Source organism: Acomys russatus, chromosome 11, assembly GCF_903995435.1.
Source record: "Acomys russatus chromosome 11, mAcoRus1.1, whole genome shotgun sequence".
NCBI classification, from domain to species: domain Eukaryota; kingdom Metazoa; phylum Chordata; class Mammalia; order Rodentia; family Muridae; genus Acomys; species Acomys russatus.
In genome coordinates, this window is record NC_067147.1 from 44441736 (window position 1) to 44464974 (window position 23239).

Here is a 23239-nt window from a genome sequence, read left to right on the forward strand (position 1 = left end):
TTATTATTTTATGTACACATTCTCCAGCTCCTTGTGGATCTTTTTGATGTTTGTTTTGTTGGTTTTGGAGTTTGAACCCGTGCTTCCTAAGCAAGCCCTTAAAACTCTGGGTTTAGTGATTTCTTTTAAATAAGTAGCTTTTATTATAAGGGAAGATTTAATAACACACAAGGGGTGTTTTTAAGAATTTCATCAACAAAATTTCTAAACCAAGTCATTGTTCTGTTTTATATATATATGTTATATATTATATATATAGTTTTTAAAGATTAATTTTTTTTAAAAGCTATGTTCTAAAGTCTTTTTCTGATGGTAGTTTACAATAAAATAAACTAAAACGAGTCTGTTTTGGGCATCAAAATTTGGCATTTTTTCTTCTTATAAAAGCATCACATGGTCATTACAAAAATAGATAAGATGCAGGTGAAGAGATGGTGCAGTGGCTAAGACACTGCCTGCTTCCCAGAGCACTTGGATCCTCACAGCCATCTGTAACCCATGTTCCACAGATCTGATGCTTTTGTCTGGCCTCTGCACAATACAGTCACATGGTGCAATAATGTGCATTCAAGCTAAATACATCATACTCAGAAGTAAATAAATGTTGAAATATTAAATCTATATTAAAAGTAAAACCTTCCTAAAAATAAGTAAAAGCATAGCAAGGTTAAGTTTATCTTTGGGCCTACAAAGTTACTCAGAGGTAAAGGTGTTTGCCACCATGCTTGATAACATGAGTTTGATTCCCTGTACACATCCACATGATAGAGATAATTCACTCCCACAGGCTGTCATCTGCACCTACACGGACGGGGACACACACACACACACACACACACACACACACCAATGTTTATGTGTGTGTGTGTGTGTGTGTCCGCACACACATATGTATATAATTTATTATACATAAAGACAGGTGACCTCAGCTCATAACCACTTGTGAGTCTCCTCCTCCTCATTTTGTCATCTATAAAAAGGAGACAGTACTCAGTACTGTAAAGGTATGTTGAGGAAGAGTTGCCATAATTAATGCAAAAGGTTTAGCACATTGTTGTATAAAAGTTGTGTGATCAAGTGAACTATGCAGATAAGACTTTGAGTTAGTAAGTAATTCTTTAAAGTGTTGCATTAATTTTTCTAGTTGGAAAAATAATGAAGTAAAAGAATGTTTTTGTGATCTTTTCAGCCAAGATGCAGTGGCTTGTTGCTGCTTTCATTGTTATAGTTTGTTTGCTTGCTTTTTGAGATAGCGCATTGGTCTGGCTGATCCAGAACTCTCTGTAGACCAAATGGGCCTCAAATTCAGAGAGATCCACCTGTCTCCATCTCTCAAGTCCTAGAACTAACTGCTGGATGACCAGGCCTGGCAATATAAATATTTTAAAAGGAGCTTTCCTTTGGAGGAATATTTTGCTTTCTACTGTAAAATTCTGGCCTGTGGTAAATTATATTAGCATGTTTGCATTTTTATCATTGTCTTTTTGTTCAGTGTTACATTTTCATTTCATTATGATAAGGAATTTGTCTTTTCCATTTTCCATTGAGGTAAAGTTTGGTTTTGTGTTAGTTACTTTTTTTTTTTTTTAAACCCCAGCATCAGTATCATAATGTTTGAGAGTGTAAATGTTCTTAGTATACAAGTAGAGTTTAAGAGTCCACATAGATTACAGGCTTTAAAGCATTCAGCATGACTCCAATTCCATTGACCATACACTATGATTATTCTGCTGATACTTTGGAGACAGTTTTTAGGTCAAAATTGTTTTCTAAGCCACAATATCAATGTTGGCTAAGAGAATAACTCAAAATAGTCACTGAAACAAAGACTACTGTAGTTTGATCACTTTTCACTTTGAATGAAATTTATAGTAACAAGAGTTAGAAAATTAGTTTGTCAAATATTTGAATAATAGCAAAATTTGAAAAGTAAATGCAAAAAAGAAAAAATACAAAATAAACACTTAAAATTTCTTCAAGAGTTAAGTATGTTGTATGTATGTAAAAATCTAGTAAGTATAGGAAGCAGGGGTCGCAGAGTTGGCTCAGCAGTTAAGAACACTAGCTGTTTTTCAGAGGACTTGGATTTAATTCCACAGCACTCACATGGCAGTTGACAACTGTCTGTATTTCTAGTCCCAACAGACCCAGTGCTCTCTTCACGTGTATGCAGACATCAGACTCCTGTGGTACTCTCACACATACACATATATACACACAATGGGAAGCATATCTTTTACAGTATTCCAGTTTACATTATATGATGTAGGTGTTAATTATAATCTCAAAGGTAGTTTTAAGTTAGGAAACATTTACTCAGTGTGTAAACCACGATATCAGAGATATCCACTTGTCTCTGTCTCTCAGGTGCTAGGATTAAGTGATACTTAAGCCACTAGCTCTCGATTCATCCCTGGCTCACCTGGAGTTCACTGTAAGCAATTTTAATGTTAGAACTTGATGCAGTTTCTTCTGCCTCCATTTCTTGGTTTGCATAGATGAACTATCGCTTCCATATTTTCTGTTTCTGTCTTTGTTCCCTTTCTTGGTGCTGTGATATAATGCCCTTGTAAGACTAACTTACGAGAAAAGGGGCTATTCTTGCTCACATTTCATGACAGGGAGGCCAAAGCCAAAGCTGCTCACAACACAGTCATAATCAGAATTAGAGAATAATGACCCATGTTACTCCTCAGTTCACTTTCTCCATTTGTAACAGTCCAAGGTCCAGACAGTTGCATGGTGCCACCCGCAGGGAAGACTTTTCCTCCCCTATTAATGCTATCAAGATAAATTGGCCCTAGGCCACTTGTCAGGTAAATTATGTGTGTCAAGGTGACAACAGTAACTTCTAGAGTTTCTAGTAAGGGAAATATTGCCAAATTGAACTGTCCCACTTGTCATTTGCTAGGGGTTATAACTGACATTAAACAGGATATAGCTTATAGAAAGGGTGGCCACTTGGGGCTATTCCGTCAGTACCTGAGTGACTTGGTTTTGGAAAATTTAAATATATATCTATTACATTGGCAAAAATAAAAGTCTTTTCTATAGGTAATTATAGTTCATGTCTTTAAAAGGTATGAAAACTATTATATATTGTCTGCCTGCCTGCCTGCCTGTCATGCCATATGCTCTATAAGGTCAGAAAAGAACTTTGAATTCCCTGGGACTGGAGTTACAGGTGGTTGCAAGCCACTATGTTGGTACTGGAAATCAGACATGGTCTTCTACAAGAGCCACAAGTGCTCTTAATTGCTGAGCCAGAGCTCCAGCTGTTCTTTTCCTTTGCTTGCCTCGTGCTCACTGTGCAGACCTTATTGGCCTGGACATTGGAACTATCCTCCTGCCTCAGTCTTCTAAGGCTAGAATTAGAGGTGTGAATTGTGCCTAGAACTTTGCTTGCTTCTGAGCCTGGATCTCTCTTTAGAAAGCTCTGGCTGGCTTTAAACTTTTTAACCTTTGGCCTCCTCTTGAGTGTTGGAATTGCATGCTCACACCACCATTGCTGCAAAATGCTTTAGGAAATAATAGTATCATTACTTTAGAAAGCCTTATAAAATCCTACTAAGCTAAATGGCAGATATTAGTAAGTGCCTTACACATAAGGAAATTGATAACAGAAATTTGAATTTCACAGCACCAGATTTTGTTGTTTGGTGTCACTTTTGAATGTGGTAGTAATTATCAGGGACCAAATCTCACTACAGAATAATTTCTTATGCCATATTGTTCTAGTTGCTAAAGAAACTAATTATGCTTTGTATTGAGTTTGCAAATGTGCTTAGAACACAGAAGACAGTAAGTTATAGCAAAGTGTGATGGGGTCTTCTTCATTTATAATTTCAGGACGACATAGACAGCCAGAAGCCCATACTCAGGGACAACCCACAGCTGCATGCGGAAGTGAAGGTCTGGGTGAAGGAGCAGAAGGTTCAGGAGATTTTTATGCAAGGTATCTACGTTGAAGTTACACATCCTTTTCTGAAACTAAGCCAATTTACTTTTTTTTTTTTTTTTTTGATTGCTCAGTTTTGTGAAATCTAATAGCTTTAATTGTATATAGTCTGCCTGAAAATAATTGGCAAACTATAAGTAAACATTTTATAAAGTTTATAATTTCACTGGCTCATTGCATATGGAGCTAGAGCTTCACACAGTTGTTTTATTGATAGAGAAATTTCCATGAAGTGGAATGTTCAGGGTGTATTCTCCTTGGATAAAGAAGCATTGCTTGCAGTGGAGGGCTGCCCAAAGTCATAATTGATCTCCTTGGAAGAAGGCTGCTGATACCTGATAAGCGTCCCTGTACAGCACTTAGCACAGTGCTAGCTTCCCTTTTGTTCCCTGAGGATTGTCTGCACAGCATGTGACTTTCACATCAGAGCCTCTTCATCGTTCCTACTGCCTTGTTTTAAAGTCGTATGGTCCAACGCAAGGTTCTTGTGAAGTTGGACTGAAATTAAGGCACGTGACTTGAACTGCTGATAACAGTTTTCCCGTATGTGTCTCAGTCTTTGAAACTCGTGCCAGTTTTTAGTTCTATCACTTTGGAATGAGCTTGAGGCTAGCCTGGTTTACATAGTGAGTTCCAGGATAGCCAGTACATACATGCATAGTGATACCCTGCCTCAAAAACGAAAACTGAAACAAAGCCATTTGTGTCACGAAGTATTAGTAAGCAGTAACCTTGAGTATATAACTGTTGTTCATTATGTACAACAGCAGACCATCCAGTACTAACCAAGCCTTACTGTGAATGCTCTTTAAGCTTTGTTCATGGACAGTTTTACACATCATAAATAGATAAGTAAACTAGACTTCGTGTGTATGTCTCCTACCCAACAACTCTCAAACCTCAGAATTCTGTCCTGTCTCGCAGTTATCACCTTATTCTGTAAATTTTTATTTTTGAGTAAAGCTACTACACTGATGTTATCCTGGGGTGAGTTGGGAAACAATTTCTTAATATCAAATACAAAAAGGGTGGTTCCAAGTTACATGCGTTTAATAATGTCATTTAAAGAGATTAAGAAATATTTTATAAAATCCAGAGATTCAGCAGCTCTTGATTGTGGTTAGATGATGTGATGTCTTTGTTTTTGTTTCCCTCTATACTTTGTAGTTTAGTGGTACAATCATTCTGTTTTTTAAAAATAAGTTTTTGTTTACTTATATCCTTATAAGAAAAGAGTAAAGCCTTAATAATCCGCTTCTATCTTTGACAAAAATATATGAGGCTGGCTTGAGATTGTGTTCAGTGTCAGTTTAAGGCTGCTGTGCTTTCTGACTTAGCTTCTCCTAGCTGTCCCATAAGTCAGTTACAAATTCCTTTCCCATTTCAGACACGAACTCATTTCTTAAACCTTGTTGGCTAGTTTTGCTTCTGTACCACGTTGTGGGCCACTATAGCCTTATGTTGGTTCCTGCTCTCTTCCTAATTTATGATGGCAAAAGTATCCTATGTGTAGCAGTGTCTATAGTATAATTTGCATTCTGAGCTAAGATAACTGTCTTCTAAGACAGTTACTGATCGTAAATGTATCACTCATCTATCACCAAGTATTATTGTTTTTACAAGGTAATTCCTAAATGGGAAATGTCTTTATTTAAGATATCCCTTGTGTTTTGTTTTTTGTTTTTTGTTGTTTTTTTTTTTTTTAAGGTCCTTATTCCTTAAATGGATACAGAGTGAGAGTATATAGACAAGATTCTGCCACCCAGTGGTTTACTGGCATAATTACTCATCATGATCTCTTCACCCGCACCATGATCGTTATGAATGATCAGGTAAATAGTTAAGTTTTGGTGCTGGGGATCAAACCCAGGGCATTGCACATATTAAGCACGCCTTACATGTGCTGAGTGCATGTTACTCCCAACCCAGCCACTCAAGTAAATCTTTCAAAAGTTTTACAGGGTTTCTAATCTATAACCCTAATAAGTTTAACTGTATCTTTGGTTACAGAGAAGTCACTCAGGAAGTGATGGTGATGTCATGTTCATTTCAGTACTAACAAAAGCCAGTCCCTAACTGATTAGTCTTCACCACCACCACCACCACCACCACCACCACCACCATCACCACCACCAAATTAAAATTTAGCTTTTTTAAAATTTGAGTTTTTTTCTTATCTCCAATAATAAATATTTCCCAGATAGCATTTTTTCACTACTGAACATTTTCAAAACACACAGTTCTCATATCACATTTTATTGTTGAGATTCTCTTTTCAGAATTATAGTGAATGCAAAAGGGAAAAGGTAATTTTGTCTTTTGTAATTAAACTTGCTTATGCAAGCAGGTGGAATTGTACAAATTTGAATTCCCAAACTGATTTGTCAGTCGTTCAACTAAATAAAGAAATTGTACGTATGTTATGCTGGTCAGTTTGTTAGATTCAGTGTTTGTTTTGTGTCATGGATTAGGTACTAGAGCCACAGCATGTCGATCCTTCTATGGTTCAAATGACCTTTCTAGATGACGTCGTTCACTCTTTGTTAAAAGGTGAAAATATTGGCATTACATCACGACGCAGATCTCGTGCCAGTCAAAATACCAATACTGTTCACGTATGTATGTTACTAGTAATGTATTCTTTTATAAAATACTTTTCCTTAGGCTATTCAAAATCAAATAGTAATATAATCATTGTTTATTTTTAGGGTCATTATACACGTGCTCAAGCAAATAGTCCCAGACCAGCAATGAACTCTCAAGCTGCTGTACCAAAACCGAACACACACCAGCAACAGCAACAAAGAAATGCTCGTCCAAGTAAAAGGAAGGGCTCGGACAGCAGTATGCCTGACGAAGAGAAGATGAAGGAAGAAAAATATGATTATATATCACGAGGAGGTAGGAGAGAAAGAGATGCACAGGGTCTCACTGTACATTCCTTGCTATCCTAGAACGCAGTTGACTCTGCTGGTCTCAGGTTCAGAGAGATTTGCTGCTGGGTGCTGGTATTAAAGGCATGCATCGTGCATGGCTGGACCCACTTTATTTTTTAAGGAGGTGTTCATGAAGAAAAATGCATAAAAATATCATGAAAAATAACTCTTTTTTTTTTCAATCTTACAGAAAATCCTAAAGGTAAAAACAAACATGTGATGAGTAAAAGAAAGAAACCTGAGGAGGATGAAAAGAAACTTAACACAAAAAGGTTTCGGACTGACAATGTTTCAGATGCCTCCGAGAGCAGTGACTCAGAAAATTCAAGTAAGAAAATAACTGATAATTCCTCTGGACAAACACAAGAGTTTGAGCTGAAAAATAAAATCACTTCAAAGGTAAACGGAGAAGAAGGAAAGCCCCAGGTTGCTGAGACGGCAGGAGAAGCGCCCCTAACGGATAATTCATCTCACTGGGATCAGATGCAGGAAGAGAAAACCCATGAAGAAGGGGAAAAGCTGAAATCCATGGACGGCCACCTTCAAGAAAACATGGCTCTCCGTCCATCAGAACAGGCCATAGCTGCTGACCATGATTCTAATAATTCAGGTCTTCAAGAATGCAATATGGAAAATAAACACACGGTAGAATTATTACCAAAGGAGAAGTTAGCATCCAGAACACCGACACCCAAATGTGTTGTGGATATCAAAAATGAAATTCATTCAGACAGGATGGATCAGGAAAATTTAAATACTTTTGGCCTCCAGACACATGAGAACATGGATCCAAATGTCAGTGATTCCAAACATTCAAATGCTAAATACCTAGAAACAGCAAGGCAAGATTCTGACCAGAGCTGGGTCAATGATTTGGTGAAAGTGGATTTAACTCAATCAAGTGTTATAAATGCTTCTTCAGGAAATGGTCACCGAGATGTGGATAAAGAGAGAAATCACTATGTTTCCTACATGTCTTCATTAAGCTCAGTTTCTGTCGCAGAAGATCCGCTGCATAAGCGAAGTCCACCCCCAGAAACTATAAAGTCTAAGCTAGCTACTTCAGGAGACACTCAGAAGAGAAAATCCAGTTCTTCGCCTGAGGTTGTTAAACCCAAGATGACCCAGTCTCCTGATTGTGTAAAGCCTAAGGCTGCTTACGGGGACAACCAGGCTATTAGTGAGAGAAGGCTGGCAGCTAAAGTAGAACATGAGTTATCCAGATGTAGTTTCCATCCAGTTCCTGCTCGAGGTAGTGCTTTGGAAACTACGAAGAGCCCTCTAATCATTGATAAAAATGAGCATTTCACAGTTTATAGGGATCCTGCTCTTATTGGAACAGAAACGGGAACTAATCACATTTCACCATATTTGAGCCAGCACCCCTTCCCTCTTCATTCCTCATCCCACAGAACCTGTTTAAACCCAGGTACCCATCACCCTGCCTTAACGCCAGGACCCCACTTACTAGCTGGGGCGTCTAGTCAAGCTCCATTACCCACCATCAACACTCACCCCCTCACTAGTGGTCCACACCATTCTGTCCATCACCCACACTTACTTCCCACTGTGTTACCTGGAGTGCCTACTGCCTCTTTGCTTGGTGGCCACCCACGCCTGGAGAGTGCTCATGCCAGTAGCTTGAGCCATTTAGCACTAGCACACCAGCAGCAGCAACAGTTGTTACAACACCAGTCACCTCATCTTCTCGGACAAGCCCATCCTTCTGCTTCATATAATCAGCTTGGACTTTATCCAATTATTTGGCAATATCCAAATGGAACACATGCATACTCAGGACTTGGTCTGCCTTCTTCTAAGTGGGTTCATCCAGAAAATGCAGTTAATGCTGAAGCTTCATTAAGGAGGGTAAGTGACACTGTTGCTCCAGAGCAACGTGGTTGTTTTTTGTTTTGTTTTGTTTTGTTTGGGGGTGGGGGTTTCGAGACAGGGTCTCTCTGTTGCCTTGGCTGTCCTGGACTCACTGTGTAGACCAGGCTGGCCTCGAACTCACATCGATCCACCTGCCTCTGCCTCCCGAGTGCTGGGATTAAAGGCGTGTGCCGCCACACCCAGCTCTTCAACGTGTATTTGTTAATTATAGCTTTTTAGTTGGATATTTTTGTAGAGGGCTAATGACCTCACCAGACTTCATTTTACAGACCATAGTTTAAGTTAGCCTTTGATTTATGGCATATGTCTGGTAGTAGAAGTACAGGGTTATTAAATTTATGTGTTCTAGTTATGTTTCTAAAAACACCTTTTAGTAAATTTTTATTTGAATGATATTATATTAGCCTTTGATAGCTGGATATATTATGTTCATGGGATGTTTCAAAGTATAACTTTTTAAGTGCCTTAAGTATGATTTTTTTTTTTTTTTTTCAGTTCTTTTTTGTGCTTAAGGCCATTCAAAGTTAGAGACTTCTAGTTTTAACATTTTTGCAGGGCCATGTATCTGAGCAGCCTAGGGTCAAGTATCTTTGAGCAGTATAGAACCCTTAAACTTTTTATCTTTTTGTTTGTTTTTTGTTTTCCAAGACAGGGTGTCTCTGTGTAGCCTTGGCTGTCCTAGACATGCTTTGTAGACCTGGCTGGCCTCAAACTCAAATCCATCTGCCTGCCTCTGTCTTCCAAGTGCTGGGATTAAAGGCTTGCGCCACCACACCCTGCTAAAAACTTTTTTATCTTGTAAAATTCTGCAATAACATTACTGAAGAAGGTGGTAGGATGGGACTCAAAATCTTTCATGGTATGTATACTTTCACTATCAAATAATTGTGCACTAATAGCAATACCACCCAGACAATAAAAAAGTACAGGAATAAATATTATTGCTAAACTCTTACCATGAAGCAACTTTGCCTTTGTGCTGCCAACCATACTCTGTCTGTATCCCCCCTGAACTGTTTGGAATGCCACCTTGCTTATGGTAAAAGCAGCATAAAATGTAGCACTTTGAATTGATTCAGTAAATAGTGTCAAGTTTTCCATCTTTTACATTCATTCAGTTATCTTTTTTTTTTTTTTTTTTAACTTTTACCTATCATTTCTATTGTGTATATGTTGAGATGGTTGCCACCATGCTCAAGTGGAGTTCACAGGATAACTCATTGTTAGATTTGGCTTCCTTTTTGCCATGTGGCTTCTAGGGATGTAACTCGGGCAGCCAGACATGAAGGCAGGTTTCCTAGGGTCAAGTATCCTTGAGCAGGATAGAACCTGTCGACTTTTTTATCTTGTAAAATGAAGCTATAGTCACTAGGCATTTAATTCTCTTCCTTCTAGCCTTTGGTAACTACATATTTACTTTGTTTCTGTGGTTTTTACTATTCTTAGACACTTGATATGAGTAGATCCACTTAATATTTTTTAATTATCTGCCTTTGTTAAGTACGTCCTTTAGGTTCATCCGTATTAACACAAGGCAGCTAGATGGCCATCGTAAAAGCTGCGTCCTACTTTATTTCATGTATGTGTAGGTAGGCACACATTCATTCATTAGTACTGGGCTGTTAGCTGTGCTAATCAAGGACTCTACCACCTAACTTGCCATTTTGTTTATCAATTTTTTTGTCAGTAGAGATTTGAATTATTTTCATTCACTACTTAGCTTCCATGAAGATGGGACACACTTAACACTTTTCATGCCATGTTCCATAATATGCTGAGAGTGGTAATTTGAAAACAAATGCTACTAAATTTCTCATTATTTCAGGAATAATATTGTTTATATTTAGCATTTCATTGGAAATAACAGTAGACACAAGTATGGTTGTCATGGTGCCAAAGGTTTGTCATAGGAGCTGTTGTAATTTTAGGTGGCAGTAATGAGGTCATCATAGCCATTAATCCAGGTTACAGTGGCTGATGCTGATAGTCAGGGACACCTACTCCGCAGTTGGCAGCCTAATAATTTTTAAGGACATTTCCTGTGGTTTATTCTCAGTAGCTCTCCTATAGTTTGCCTCTTTATGGGCTTTGGATTTCTTTAATAAAGTTAGCAGTGATCGCTACAAGTTATTCTGTACCAATACTGGCAGATTTAGTATTGGTAATATTTCAGTTCCAGGATTGTGCTTCCACCATCACAAGTTTATCCCTCTTGACATTAAGAGATAAGTTCCTGATTCTGTTTGCATCTTTGATCATGTGTTATTGATCATGTGATTGGTTAAATCATACTAGAATGTGGAAGTTACATAATCTAAATGAGGTAAGATTGCTAATCACATTCTTTACTTCACCAGAATTTAAAGCAGGCCTGGTGACCCACTCAGACTTCACTCTGCTGTATCATAAATATAGTTAGAACTGCACAAAGATAGGCTAGAGGAGCACAGAATCCAACAGTTGGCAAACAGATCTGAAACTTCTTCCCTAAGTTACAAACTCTGTAAAACAGATCTAAGGTCTTAACAGACTGGTTGTAAGACCATTAAAATGCCTTATGCTAGTCAGATTTTTATTTATTTCTATAAAATTATAATGCATAGATGTAACCTAAAGTAATATTTCAAGCAAAAGAAAGATTTCTTAACCTCATGTTTGTGGTTAGGGTCATCAATGTAAGCAGAAGCCACCAGTTTAGGAAATAATTGGAAATGATACTTCATAAGACAAAAACTTTCATCATTGTCCTAATCTGTGACTCAAGGCTTCTGAGTCTTATATAATTATGACCTTCTGTGACACTTTATATTTAAATGTTCTTTTTGTGCATCATTGTGTGTTACTCTTTTGTGAGGTTTAGAGTTGTAACTTAAGCTGTCTTTGTGATACATACTAACGGCCCTTATGTTGTTGCTGTGAGTTACAAGGTGTATTCCTTTTAGTCAAACCAAAGGGAGGCTTGAATTCTCCTGCTATATGACTCATCCCAATGACTCATTTACAAAGCACACTCTTGAATTATATTGAATCACAGTATAGCAAAGCGTTTTTAAACACATATTAGATGTATGGGCTTTAACATGTGTCACTGTCACAGAAATCATAATTGGTAATGCTTCTACACTTCCAGCTATAGTGGCCTAACAGTGTCTGGCTTATAAAGCACAGTCGAACACATTTAGGCCTTAAATGTAATGATCTTGGAGCTGTACATAAACTCTTCTATTACAGACTTAATGAATTGAGTATCTCACTAGATTTTTTTTTTTTTTTTAATTTCAGAGTTTATAAATACACTATGGTCAGAAGTCTTGCTGTGACTTGCGTACTGGGGTTAAATCCATGGCACTATGCCCAGCTCAACAACTTAGCTTGTCGTTTTTTTGTTTGTTTATTTGTTTGTAACTAAACTGTAGGTGTTTTTGTTTTTAATAGAATTCTCCCAGTCCTTGGTTACATCAACCCACTCCTGTGACCTCAGCGGATGGTATTGGATTGCTTAGTCACATTCCTGTCAGACCTTCCAGTGCAGAACCTCATCGACCTCATAAGATTACAGTGCATTCCAGTCCACCTCTGACAAAGACTTTAGCCGATCACCATAAAGAGTATGTTTATCAGTGTTTAAAACTTAACAAATATCCTTGCCTTTAATGGTTTTTCTTAATTCACTTTTAAAGTAGTTTATTTAAAATTGGTGTCAAAACTAGACTTTCAAGAGATTCCTTTCATTGTGTTTTGGCTTGTTGAGTCGGTCTGCTATGAAACTCATTGCAATCCTCCCGCCTCAGCCTTCCATGCAGTGAAATTATAGGTGTAAACTACTAAATGCGGCTCTCTTCTTTCCATCTTGGTATATCTTCCAGTTTTAGAGACTATACAAAGCTATTTGCTTTCACAATAGAGTAACATTTCCTAAAAACATTTTGTATTTTGTATGAGAGGTGATTACAGGAATCTTTGTGTATTTTCTTTGTAGGGAATTGGAGAGGAAGGCTTTTCTGGAACCATTACGGTCTAATGCATCCACATCAGTAAAAAGTGACCTGGATCTTAATAGGTCCCAAGCAGGAAAAGATTGTCACTTGCATAGGCATTTTGTGAGCCAGAGGCTTCCCCAGGAGACTGGAGAGAGGCTGAACAAGTACAAGGAGGAGCATCGTCGGATTCTTCAGGAAAGTATTGATGTTGCTCCATTTACAAGCAAAATCAAGGGGCCTGAGGCTGAACGAGAGAATTACTCCCGCGCAGCTCCATCGTCTTCGAGTCCTAAGACTCACACTGTCAAGCAGGATAAAGATGTAGACCGCTCGGTGTCGGAGCTTTACAAGATGAAGCACTCAGTGCCCCAGAGTAACTATTTCACTACACTATCTAACAGTGTGGTCAATGAGCCACCAAGATCCTACCCATCCAAAGAAGCTTCAAACATTTACACTGAAAAACAGAATAATAATCTTTCTGCAGCAGCCAGTCCTCAAACTCTTTCATTTATATCATCTCTTTCAAAGCCTCCACCTTTAATTAAACACCAACCAGAGAGTGAAAGTTTAGTAGGCAAGGTACCAGATCATCTTCCCCATCAGATTGCATCTCACTCAGTAACAACTTTCAGAAATGATTGTAGGAGTCCTACTCATTTGACTGTTTCCTCTACAAATGCACTCCGAAGTATGCCTGCTTTGCATAGGGCGCCAGTGTTCCACCCGCCAATCCATCCCAGCTTGGAAAGGAAGGAAAGCAGCTACAGCAGTCTTTCCCCTCCGACCCTCACCCCAGTGATGCCAGTAAATGCTGGTGCCAAACTTCAAGACTCTCAGAAGCCTCCAACTCTGATGCCTGAGCCAAAAGACTCTCAGGCAAACTTTAAGAGTTCTTCTGACCAGAGCCTAACAGAAATGTGGAGAGCTAATAACAACCTCAACAAGGAAAAAGCTGAATGGCCCATGGAAAAAGGTAGTGGAAAGTCACAGGCCGCTGTGGCATCTGTCATTGTCCGTCCACCTTCGAGTACAAAAGTTGATGGTGTGCCACCTGTACCATTAGTTTCTAAAGATCGAGTTTGTGAAAGATCTTCATCTGGCGCAAGTAAAACAGATTACCTCAAACCAGAAGCTGGAGAGACTGGACGAATCATTCTACCAAATGTGAATTTAGAAAGTGCTCATGTGAGATCTGAAAAAAACTCTGAAGCTGTCTCCCAGGGCAGTGTTCCCATTTCAGTCATGTCTGCTGTAAATGTAGTCTGTAATACCAAAACAGATGTGTTCACATCTGCTGCTGCTACTACCACCAGTGCTTCCAGCTTGGGTGGTTCAGAAGCAGTTTATTCCTTATCAAGTACCATTTTGGCCTCTTCATCCTTAGAATGTACTTCTTCAAAAAGTGGGAGTCAGTCAGTGGTGCCAGCAAGGGAATGCAAAGTCAGCACCACAGTTCCAGTCACTCTGGCTTGTAGTAAGACAGGAAGTGGTGTTCAGCCTGGCTCTGGCTTTTCAGGCACAACTGATTTTATTCATTTGAAAAAGCACAAGGCAGCATTGGCTGCAGCTCAGTATAAAAATAGTAATGTCAGTGAGGCTGAACTTAATACTGTGAGAAATCAGACAGCGGCAGCCTCTCTTCCCCTGGATAGCACCATGATCTGTGGTGCAAGTAACAAAGCAATCTCTGTAGGAAATGGGCCAGCAGCCCAGACCAGTCAGCCCAACTACCACACTAAATTGAAGAAGGCCTGGCTCACCAGACATTCAGAAGAAGATAAAAATACTAACAAAACAGGAAATTCAGGGAATTCTGTATCAGAAATTATTAAGCCATGTTCTGTCAACTTAATAGCCTCCACATCTAATGATATACAAAATAGCGTAGATAAGTATGGAAGAGATGAAAAAGTCAGTAGGAGGAAAGCCAAAAGAACTTACGAGTCTGGCTCTGAAACTGGAGACTCAGATGAAAGTGAAAGCAAGTCAGAGCAAAGGACTAAAAGGCAGCCTAAGCCAACTTATAAAAAGAAGCAGAACGATTTGCAGAAAAGGAAAGGTGAGATTGAAGAAGACGCAAAACCCAATGGAGTTCTCAGCAGGAGTGCCAAAGAAAAAAGCAAACTGAAGTTGCAGAACAGTAATAGTGGTGAGTAAATGCATTTTTAAAAATATTTTTATTTAATTTTAATGTATGTGCATTGGTGTGAGGGTGTCAGATCTGGGAGTTACAGACAGTTGTGAGCTGCCATGTGGGTGCTGGGAATTGAACCCGGGACCTTTGGAAGAGCAGACAGTGCTCTTAACCACTGAGCCAACTCTCCAGCCCGTAAATGCATTTGTTTATCACAAATAAAATGGGCCCAGTGTCCTAGCAGCAATGATGTGATTTCTTAGGACTTATTTAAACTTCATTTCTGCATTTCCATTGTACCCTACAAGAGGAAAAGAAAGAAGCGTTAGACCTCCATTTTAAGAGATGTTTTCCCTGGCATTTGTGATAGGCAAGATGTGCAAACTAATGTGTAATTTAGGGATTGCTCATAATGTTTGGTGTTATCTTACAAATTTAAATGTATGGGTTTGATTATTATACCACAAAAAATGTACTCCTAATATTAAAGTATTTAGCTGTGATGTGATTTAGTTAGAAAAATAACTTCTACTTACCTGTAGGCACAGTGCTTAGTAGTATTGTGAATGTGGTCTGATCTCCTCTTTACCCTGTAACAGAGTTGTCGGCTTATGGAAATTCCCATTGGTAGCAGTGGATAAAAGATAGAAAAGTGATGTCTGTCTTTATTTTAGTAAGCACTTTCACAATAAACACCTCAAAACTTGCCGGGTTTTGCCGGGCAGTGGTGATGCACGCCTTTAATCCCAGCACTTGGGAGGCAGACACAGACGGATCACTGTGAGTTCAAGGCCAGCCTGGTCTATAGAGTGAGTCCAGGTCAGCTAAGGCTACACGGAAAAATCCTGTCTCCAAAAACAAAACAAAACAACAAAAAACATTGGCCAGTTTTTGTTTTGATGTAGCTGTAGCTGGACAAAGTAAGGGATTCTCACCAGTAGTTGTCTTTTGAAGTAATTTTTCCCAGTTTGCTTATTTCTTTGTAGGTTTATTGCACAATGCAGAAAGCACTCAATAGTTTTCCTGTGTCTGTGTCATCACTGATGTGTATAAAACATTTGTGACTGGATGCTCAAGCAGCACCACCACAGGGCTTGGCTGCTTGAAGCCTCTTCTCTGTGTCTTCTCAAAGAGTGAGACTTCCCCACACCTGTGTGGGACAAAGGCAGGTAGAGAAGAACAAGAGACTGGAGCTATAGAGAGGGGCACACTTAGCGTGAGGTAGCACTGAAAGACTGCAGTGCAGACAGGAGGGGCATCGGACTTAAGTGGTAATGCTGCTCCCCCCTCCCACCCCACGTTTCCTCTGAAATCCGCCGAAACAAATTCATAGGCAGCTTAGTGGTCGGTAATTGTTTTAATCCATATATTTCTTTTGAGGTTTGATATTCAAAAATTTTTTTAGTTTAACTTCCAGAAAATACCTATCAACAATAAGAAAATAGTTAAATTCATAAAATTATTTTTAAGTGGCATGTGTATTCTGTTTTCATATCAATTACAGAACATTCATGTTTCCAAGTGAGGTTCTGAGACAGTGGCCGGAGCGAGTGTGCACACCACAGGTTCCAGTGCTCAGTAAATCTCCGTACTTGGTAACATGCTTAGTATCACACCAGGTGTTTGAAAATTATATTAGCTGTTAACATAGCTTATTAGTGAAGGGCAGCGTTGATTTGCTTCTGTCTCATCCAGAAAAATTAACATAGAATGCTTTTACAAGTTAAAGAATTTTAGAATCCGAATATCTGTTTCTTGGATGAAATATGACGTTTTTCTCTCCGCTGTTTAATAGAGTTATCATTAGTCATGGCCAGCTTAATGCATGTTAGAACATTTCATATAGTGCAGTGTCATACATGTGTGCTTCTAGTGATGATTAGTTATAGTTAACTTAATTATAATTAAAACATTCTGTATATATATTCAGAATGTTTCTAGTACATTCTGCATGAAGCTAAAATAGATTTTGCTTTATTTAGTGGTTTGGTACATCTTCATATCTTCTGCCTTTTGTTTTAATTAGAAATTGGCTGCCTTTCCCAAATTTTTGTTTGTTTTTATTTTTGTTTTCCGTTTGTTTGTTTTTTGTTTTTGTTTTTCAGGACAGGGTTTCTCTGTGTAGCCTTAGCTGTCTTGGACTAGCATTGTAGACCAGGCTGGCCTTGAACTCACAGCGATCTGCCTGCCTTTGCCTCCCTGAGTGCTGGGATTAATGGTGTGAGCCACCGTGCCCAGCTCCCAATTGATTTATGAGTTGAAATTGTAAACAAACTTTAGTATATTTACAATATATATACTGAGGTATACACCAGTGACTTACCTACAGTCTAATTTATTTCTGTATCCCAAAGTACATTTATGATGTTGGCATCTGAAAAATCAAAGCTTAGTGTAGTTTTGTTTTGTTGGATAGTGTGTATTTATGTGTCTCTTATTTTCACCCTCCGGCATTTTCTTTACTAAGGCAGTAGTGTGTGAATTTGTTAACAAAAACCTAGATCTTAAGGGTTCTATCTGTATTAAGAAAGCAATGTTAGGGGCCGGAGAGATGGCTCAGTGGTTAAGAGCACTGCCTGCTCTTCCAAAGGACCCGGGTTCAATTCCCAGCACCCACATGGCCGCTCATAACTGTCTGTAACTCCAAGATCTAACACCCTCACATCAATGCACATAAATTAAATTAAATAAAAAAGATTTTAAAAAAAAAGAAAGCAATGTTAGACAATTTTTGTTAACAGTGTTTTAATCTCAGACTTACACATTTTAGGTAAATTGTCAATAAATTGGACATTTAGACTTAAAGGATGATGCCTTACTTAAAGCAAATACTATTGTTAAATTCCTAAAAGAAGTAATTTATTATCATTAGTATAGAAGAAGTAGAGTATCAAAAGCCCTTCATTCATAATTACCTCTGTAATTCATTTATTTACTTTATTAAAAAATAGCAAGCTTCAGGAGTGCCTATTCTAGTATCACATAATTAAGAATTACTTTCAAGTGTCTTTTTTTTTTTTTTATTCATAATACTGTTTAAATTTTTACAATCCATGTTAGGGAGCTTCGCATTGTAAACTGTTCACATCATCTAGAGTTCAAAGTATACTGGTTAAGGTTAATTCCCAGTTTAAAAGAATAAAGAATAAACAAGTTGCATTTAGTTTAATGTAATCCATTTAGAAGTCAATGATTGAAAAAAGTGTGCGTGATATGTCCCTTGTTCATTCTGACACCCTTTAGTAAAGCCCACAGGACAAATTTCTGTTAAACACTGGAGGAGAAACACCTTTCTAATTTATCTTTGTTCCATGTGTATGGGTGTTTTCCTTCTTGAGTAATTGTGTATTGTGTGTGCGTCTGGTGCCGTGGAGGCCAGTAAATAGCACCAGATCCCCTGGAACTGGAATTGAAGTTGTGGGCACAGAGGTTTGAATCTTGGTCCTCTGGAAGAACAGCCAGTGCTCTTGACTGGAGAACCATCTCTGCAGCCCTAGAAACATGTTTATACCAGTCTTTATGCCATAACTGTCATGTGCTTTGTACATGAGCACATGTATGTATTGAGTTAAATCAGATGGCTTCAACCCTCATGATAAAGACTAAAATGGGGAGACATAATTGTAAAGAAGCAGGCAGCAATCTTTGAAAGAATTTTGTAATTGTACCTTTTACACTATCAATAAGTAGGTAATAGTGGGAATTCTAGATGGGAATTGTGCCCTAAGTTTTTGCAAGAAATATTTGGTTTCAAAAGATTAGTTATGTGTGTCTTTAATACAGTTGGAATGGGTTGGAAACAAGGGTATGAAATATTTATTCTTCAGTCATAAAACAGTGGGCTATATAGCAAGTGTCTGTGTAGATAGGATAGTAAATACACAGCAAAGAAATACAGCTGTCAGCAACAAAGCTTTTCCTTAGATAATGCCTTTCAGGTATTTGTAGGTGGAATCAGTCATGTTGTATACCTAGTGGATGTCCCTGGTCTACAGGCTGTTCCTGTTACACAAATGACTGATTAGTTTAGTTAATGGTCATTCACTTGTTAGTTTATGTTGTAAACAGGAACAGTGATAGTATGTACGTTAAATAAATTTAACTTATTGCCTATAGATGGCTAGACTATAATCCAGTTGAGAGACTTTGTTTTTCCTTCTTACACATGTAAGAAGGGATTTCACTGTTTTTGCAAAGAGTGAAGATTGCCTTCCCACCTGGCCTTATTTCTTTCAATGAAAACATCCCAATTAATATTGTAGGACTTGTCTCCTTTTTTTCCCCAGAACTCTTTTATTTATACTATCCCCATCAATATATTGACGCTGTATACAATATTCTTGTCATAATGAAAAGGTGGCAATTGTTCTTGGTGATGGCAGTAGTTTCAAAGTCGGTCTCACTGGGTACCCAGGCTGGCCTTGAACATGTGTTCATCCTTCTACTCCTACTTCCCAGCTGCTAGAATTAAAGGCATATGACTCCACACCTGACTACAAGTTTCTTTTAAGCTTAATGTGTACATAGGGTGAATGATCTCATGTTTGTGTTATATTCATATGAATGTTTATGATTTCATTTCACCAGAGGATTTACTGTTTTCCTTTCCTGTCTGATTAGAATGAGTGAGCAGGTAGACAAAGGATGCTGTACACTTAGCAGCTGTCCATCATGCACTTGGAATTTTGTCTCATCAACTAGAATTTCATAACCCTGTTAATACTTTCCTTCTAACTTTACAGCTGGCATTCCTCGTTCAGTGTTGAAAGACTGGCGGAAAGTCAAAAAGCTGAAGCAGACTGGAGAATCCTTTCTGCAGGATGACTCTTGCTGTGAGATAGGGCCCAACTTACAAAGGTGCCGAGAATGTAGACTTGTTCGTAGTAAAAAAGGAGAGGAGTCAGCTCACTCTCCAGTGTTCTGCAGGTTTTACTACTTCAGAAGGTAAGTCAAGCTGCAGCAAGTGGCGCGCTGGGCAGGCTGACGGAGTATGGCAGCTTGTGCCAGTCCTTTGAGAGGCCCCTTCCCCGGTCTGGGAGTGTTTCTTTGTTCTGACAGAGTCTAAATAATCCTAACTCTTTAATAAAAGAGCAATAAAAGACAAACAGCCTTTTCACATTATTACTCATGTTCCTGGATCTTCTTTCTGAAAGATTCATTCTTCCTCAATCTGAAAATGTTAGCATTGTTCCCTAAAAAAAAAATTTTTTTTTTTTTAAATCTGCTCGATTGTAAAATTTCTTCAAAATGTATATGCTTTTTACAAAACAGTTTACCATATACTTAAGTGTTGTCTATGAATCTAGGTAAACAGCCTTAGCTATAAAACTAGGAATGGTCATACTTAACCATTGTAGCTAATGTATCATGTCACAGTTCACAAGTGTATAGTAAAATATAAAATTCATCTTTAGCTATTAATCTATTAATTTAACATAAATATCCCTAAGTACCCATAAATAGGCTTGTAAAAAAACAAACAAAATTAAAAGGCTAGGTACCCCACCAGTGAAGACTAGTTAAAGTTTCCAAGTCTAGAAACTGTTATTCTTGTTCTTGAAATACAATCTTTGGTCTTTGGTGCCTCAGAAGTTTATGACCTGTCAAAAGCTACGCTGTTACGTTTGAAAATGTATGGGTGTTTAACGAAGGTTAAAGAGTGCACAGTCCTTACTGTGTGTAGTTCAACGCCTACATCAGAGGAGGCTGATCTCTGAGTTTGAAGCCAGCCTGGCCTATGTAGAGAGAGAGACCCTATCTCCAAAAAAAAAAAAGAGAGAGAGAGAGAGAAAGAAAAGAAAAGTTACATATTTTGTGTATACTTCAGAGTCTGTGGCCAACAGTCCCCCAAAGGCAAGGCAGGCCACCATAGGAAGTAGTTAGAGCTGCTGAAAGTGGTGCTCATGCAATGTGGAAGAAACATCAAAGGAATCAGGGGAGTCAGTAGTATTGAGAGAATGAGAAAAACCTCAGGTTTGGGGAACAGAAGTGTTCTGATGAAGACAACAAAACTGGCTGAAGGTGATTGAAATAACCTAAAATCAGTGTTGCTTACCAGAGGAATACTTCCATTTTAAAAGAGAAGCGGACAGGAGTACTAGAAGTTGAAGGTCATTGTCAGCTGTATAGCAAGTTTAAAGCTAACCTATGCTGTGAGACCCTGTCTCAAACTAAACACCTTATTACGAGAAAAATGATTACTATTGTAAAACTAGAAACTGTAGGTGATTAAATACATTTTTAAATATCAATTTTAGAATAAAGAAGGCTAGTTATAAAATCATAACCTGGCAAGCATGGTGGTACATGGTTCTAATTCCAGAACTCAGGAAGGTTACACAGGAGAATTGGTGCCAGTTCAAGGCTCAGCTAGGTTACAGTGTGTAGCTTCAGGTGGCTGGGGTAAGGGGAAGCAATAAATAACAGTATTGCCGTGATAACATTGAACAGACATATTGATTCTCCTACTCATCTGATACTTAGACAGTGTTCCCAGTGGTTAATACTGGTTGTAGTTACTTAAAATAGATAGTTGGTTTTGTGCTATTAAAGGTTAGAAGTCAGGACCTTGTGCATGCTGGGTAATTATTGTACCAGTGAGCTTTAGATCCCTAACCTTTTGTTCTTGAAATAATCTAAAGTCGGTGCTGCTTATCGTTGTCACGAGGTAATGCCTGAAGCATGTCAGCTGTAAATTATAGCATGTTTATAGTGCAGGGGCATAAAAGTTAATTCTAATCTTAGTACCTAATGAATTTATGTTTTAATGTTTCAGATTGTCCTTTAGTAAGAATGGAGTGGTCAGGATAGATGGTTTCTCTTCTCCTGACCAATATGACGATGAAGCCATGAGCTTATGGACACATGAAAATTATGAAGATGATGAAATAGACGTTGAAACCTCTAAATATATCTTGGATATAATAGGTGATAAGTTCTGTCAATTAGTAACATCAGAAAAAACAGCTTTGTCCTGGGTGAAAAAAGATGGTAAGGAAGTTAATATAACATGCACTCTGTAAATGTCATAAAAAGAATTCTCTCTGTATTGTGTTTAACTTGCAAGTCCCTCACCTTACCTCATTTTATTGATATTTTAGCTGTGATAATGCCACCTCTTAACAGACGTGGTGGTACAGGTGTTCCCTTTTGAAATTGAATGGATTATTTATAAAATTGCAATATTTTCATAATTCAGTAACATAAATTAGTATAAAATGTCTTTGCATGAAAATTCTACAATATGATACTTTATATATCCATACACACACATAGACAGACATAATCCATCACAGCTTTCTATATTTGAATCTAGACTTCTTGTTTAACTATGTGACTTATTACAGTTAATAGCTATTAATATCAGGCCTATAAAACAGAAAAGTTAACTACTTGATCATTTGTTTACAGAGTAATTTCATTGAATGTAAAGCACTCCATCAGTAAAAACTGGTGTGGCATATGCTGCCAATGTTAGCTTCTTTCTCAACCTCTTCTTCCCTACAGTTGTTTGGCCAAAGTGTATATGGCAGTAGTTAGAAATATTACTGTTTTGTACCGTAACTGAAGAGGAAACGGCTGTGACTGCTTACTAGCTAATGGGAGAGTCCACATATCCATCTAAACGTGCTGTACCACATACATGGTGGAACCCCTGTTTTGAATTCAAGCCAGCCATCTTAATATTAAGATTCTTTGTGAGCCTTCTAAAGAGCTGTGCTCATTATTAAGAAGTCTGCTGTGAGGTCCCTGAGATCAAGGAGGACAGCTAGCTTGTGGCCAGCCTGAGAACGTGCCAGCTGCATATTGAGACGCTAAGTCCTAGAGAAACAAGAGTCTGCTCCTGTTTTTATGTTGAGATAGCTGTAGACAGTCTTGATTGATTGTCATTCGAAGTGTACCAAACAGCATGCTTGCCTTTAAATTGCTGCTTTCTCCCCTTTTCAGCCAAAATTGCCTGGAAAAGAGCAGTACGGGGTGTCCGGGAGATGTGTGACGCGTGTGAAGCAACACTGTTCAACGTCCACTGGGTTTGCCGCAAGTGTGGATTCGTGGCTTGCTTGGATTGTTACAAGGCCAAGGAGAGAAAGAGCTCCAGAGGTTGGCACATGGCTTAATGAGATTAAGTGGAGATGCTCTGTACTGCATATGCCCTCCCTTTCTTGTGGGTATATTACATTGAGGGTAACTAACAAGAGTCACCTACCTCGCTCTGTTAGAGGCTGCATTTAGACTTAAGTTCCATCTTCCTGACACCCTTGTCCTGCCCTCTACCCCACCCCCCAGTGGATCTACTCTGAAGTAGAATTTTTTTCAGTCATCAAATTCAAATTTA

At 38.4% G+C, this 23239-nt stretch overlaps 1 protein-coding gene across 4 annotated transcripts in view; it reads left to right on the forward strand.

The window, feature by feature from the left end:
• The window catches only part of Jmjd1c (jumonji domain containing 1C), a 160550-nt gene that overhangs the window by 113217 nt on the left and 24094 nt on the right, over positions 1 to 23239 (forward strand). For 3 of the 4 annotated variants that reach the window (XM_051153179.1, XM_051153178.1, XM_051153177.1), the window contains exons 3-12: positions 3850 to 3955; positions 5666 to 5790; positions 6430 to 6573; positions 6667 to 6859; positions 7085 to 8763; positions 12223 to 12395; positions 12767 to 14919; positions 19647 to 19848; positions 21680 to 21894; positions 22852 to 23004. In XM_051153179.1, coding sequence (XP_051009136.1) covers positions 3949 to 3955; positions 5666 to 5790; positions 6430 to 6573; positions 6667 to 6859; positions 7085 to 8763; positions 12223 to 12395; positions 12767 to 14919; positions 19647 to 19848; positions 21680 to 21894; positions 22852 to 23004 — 5044 coding nt within the window. In that variant the 5' untranslated portion in view covers positions 3850 to 3948. Of the gene's footprint in view, positions 1 to 3849; positions 3956 to 5665; positions 5791 to 6429; positions 6578 to 6666; positions 6860 to 7084; positions 8764 to 12222; positions 12396 to 12766; positions 14920 to 19646; positions 19849 to 21679; positions 21895 to 22851; positions 23005 to 23239 lie in introns of those variants that run through there. The other variant, XM_051153180.1, reaches the window with a different exon arrangement.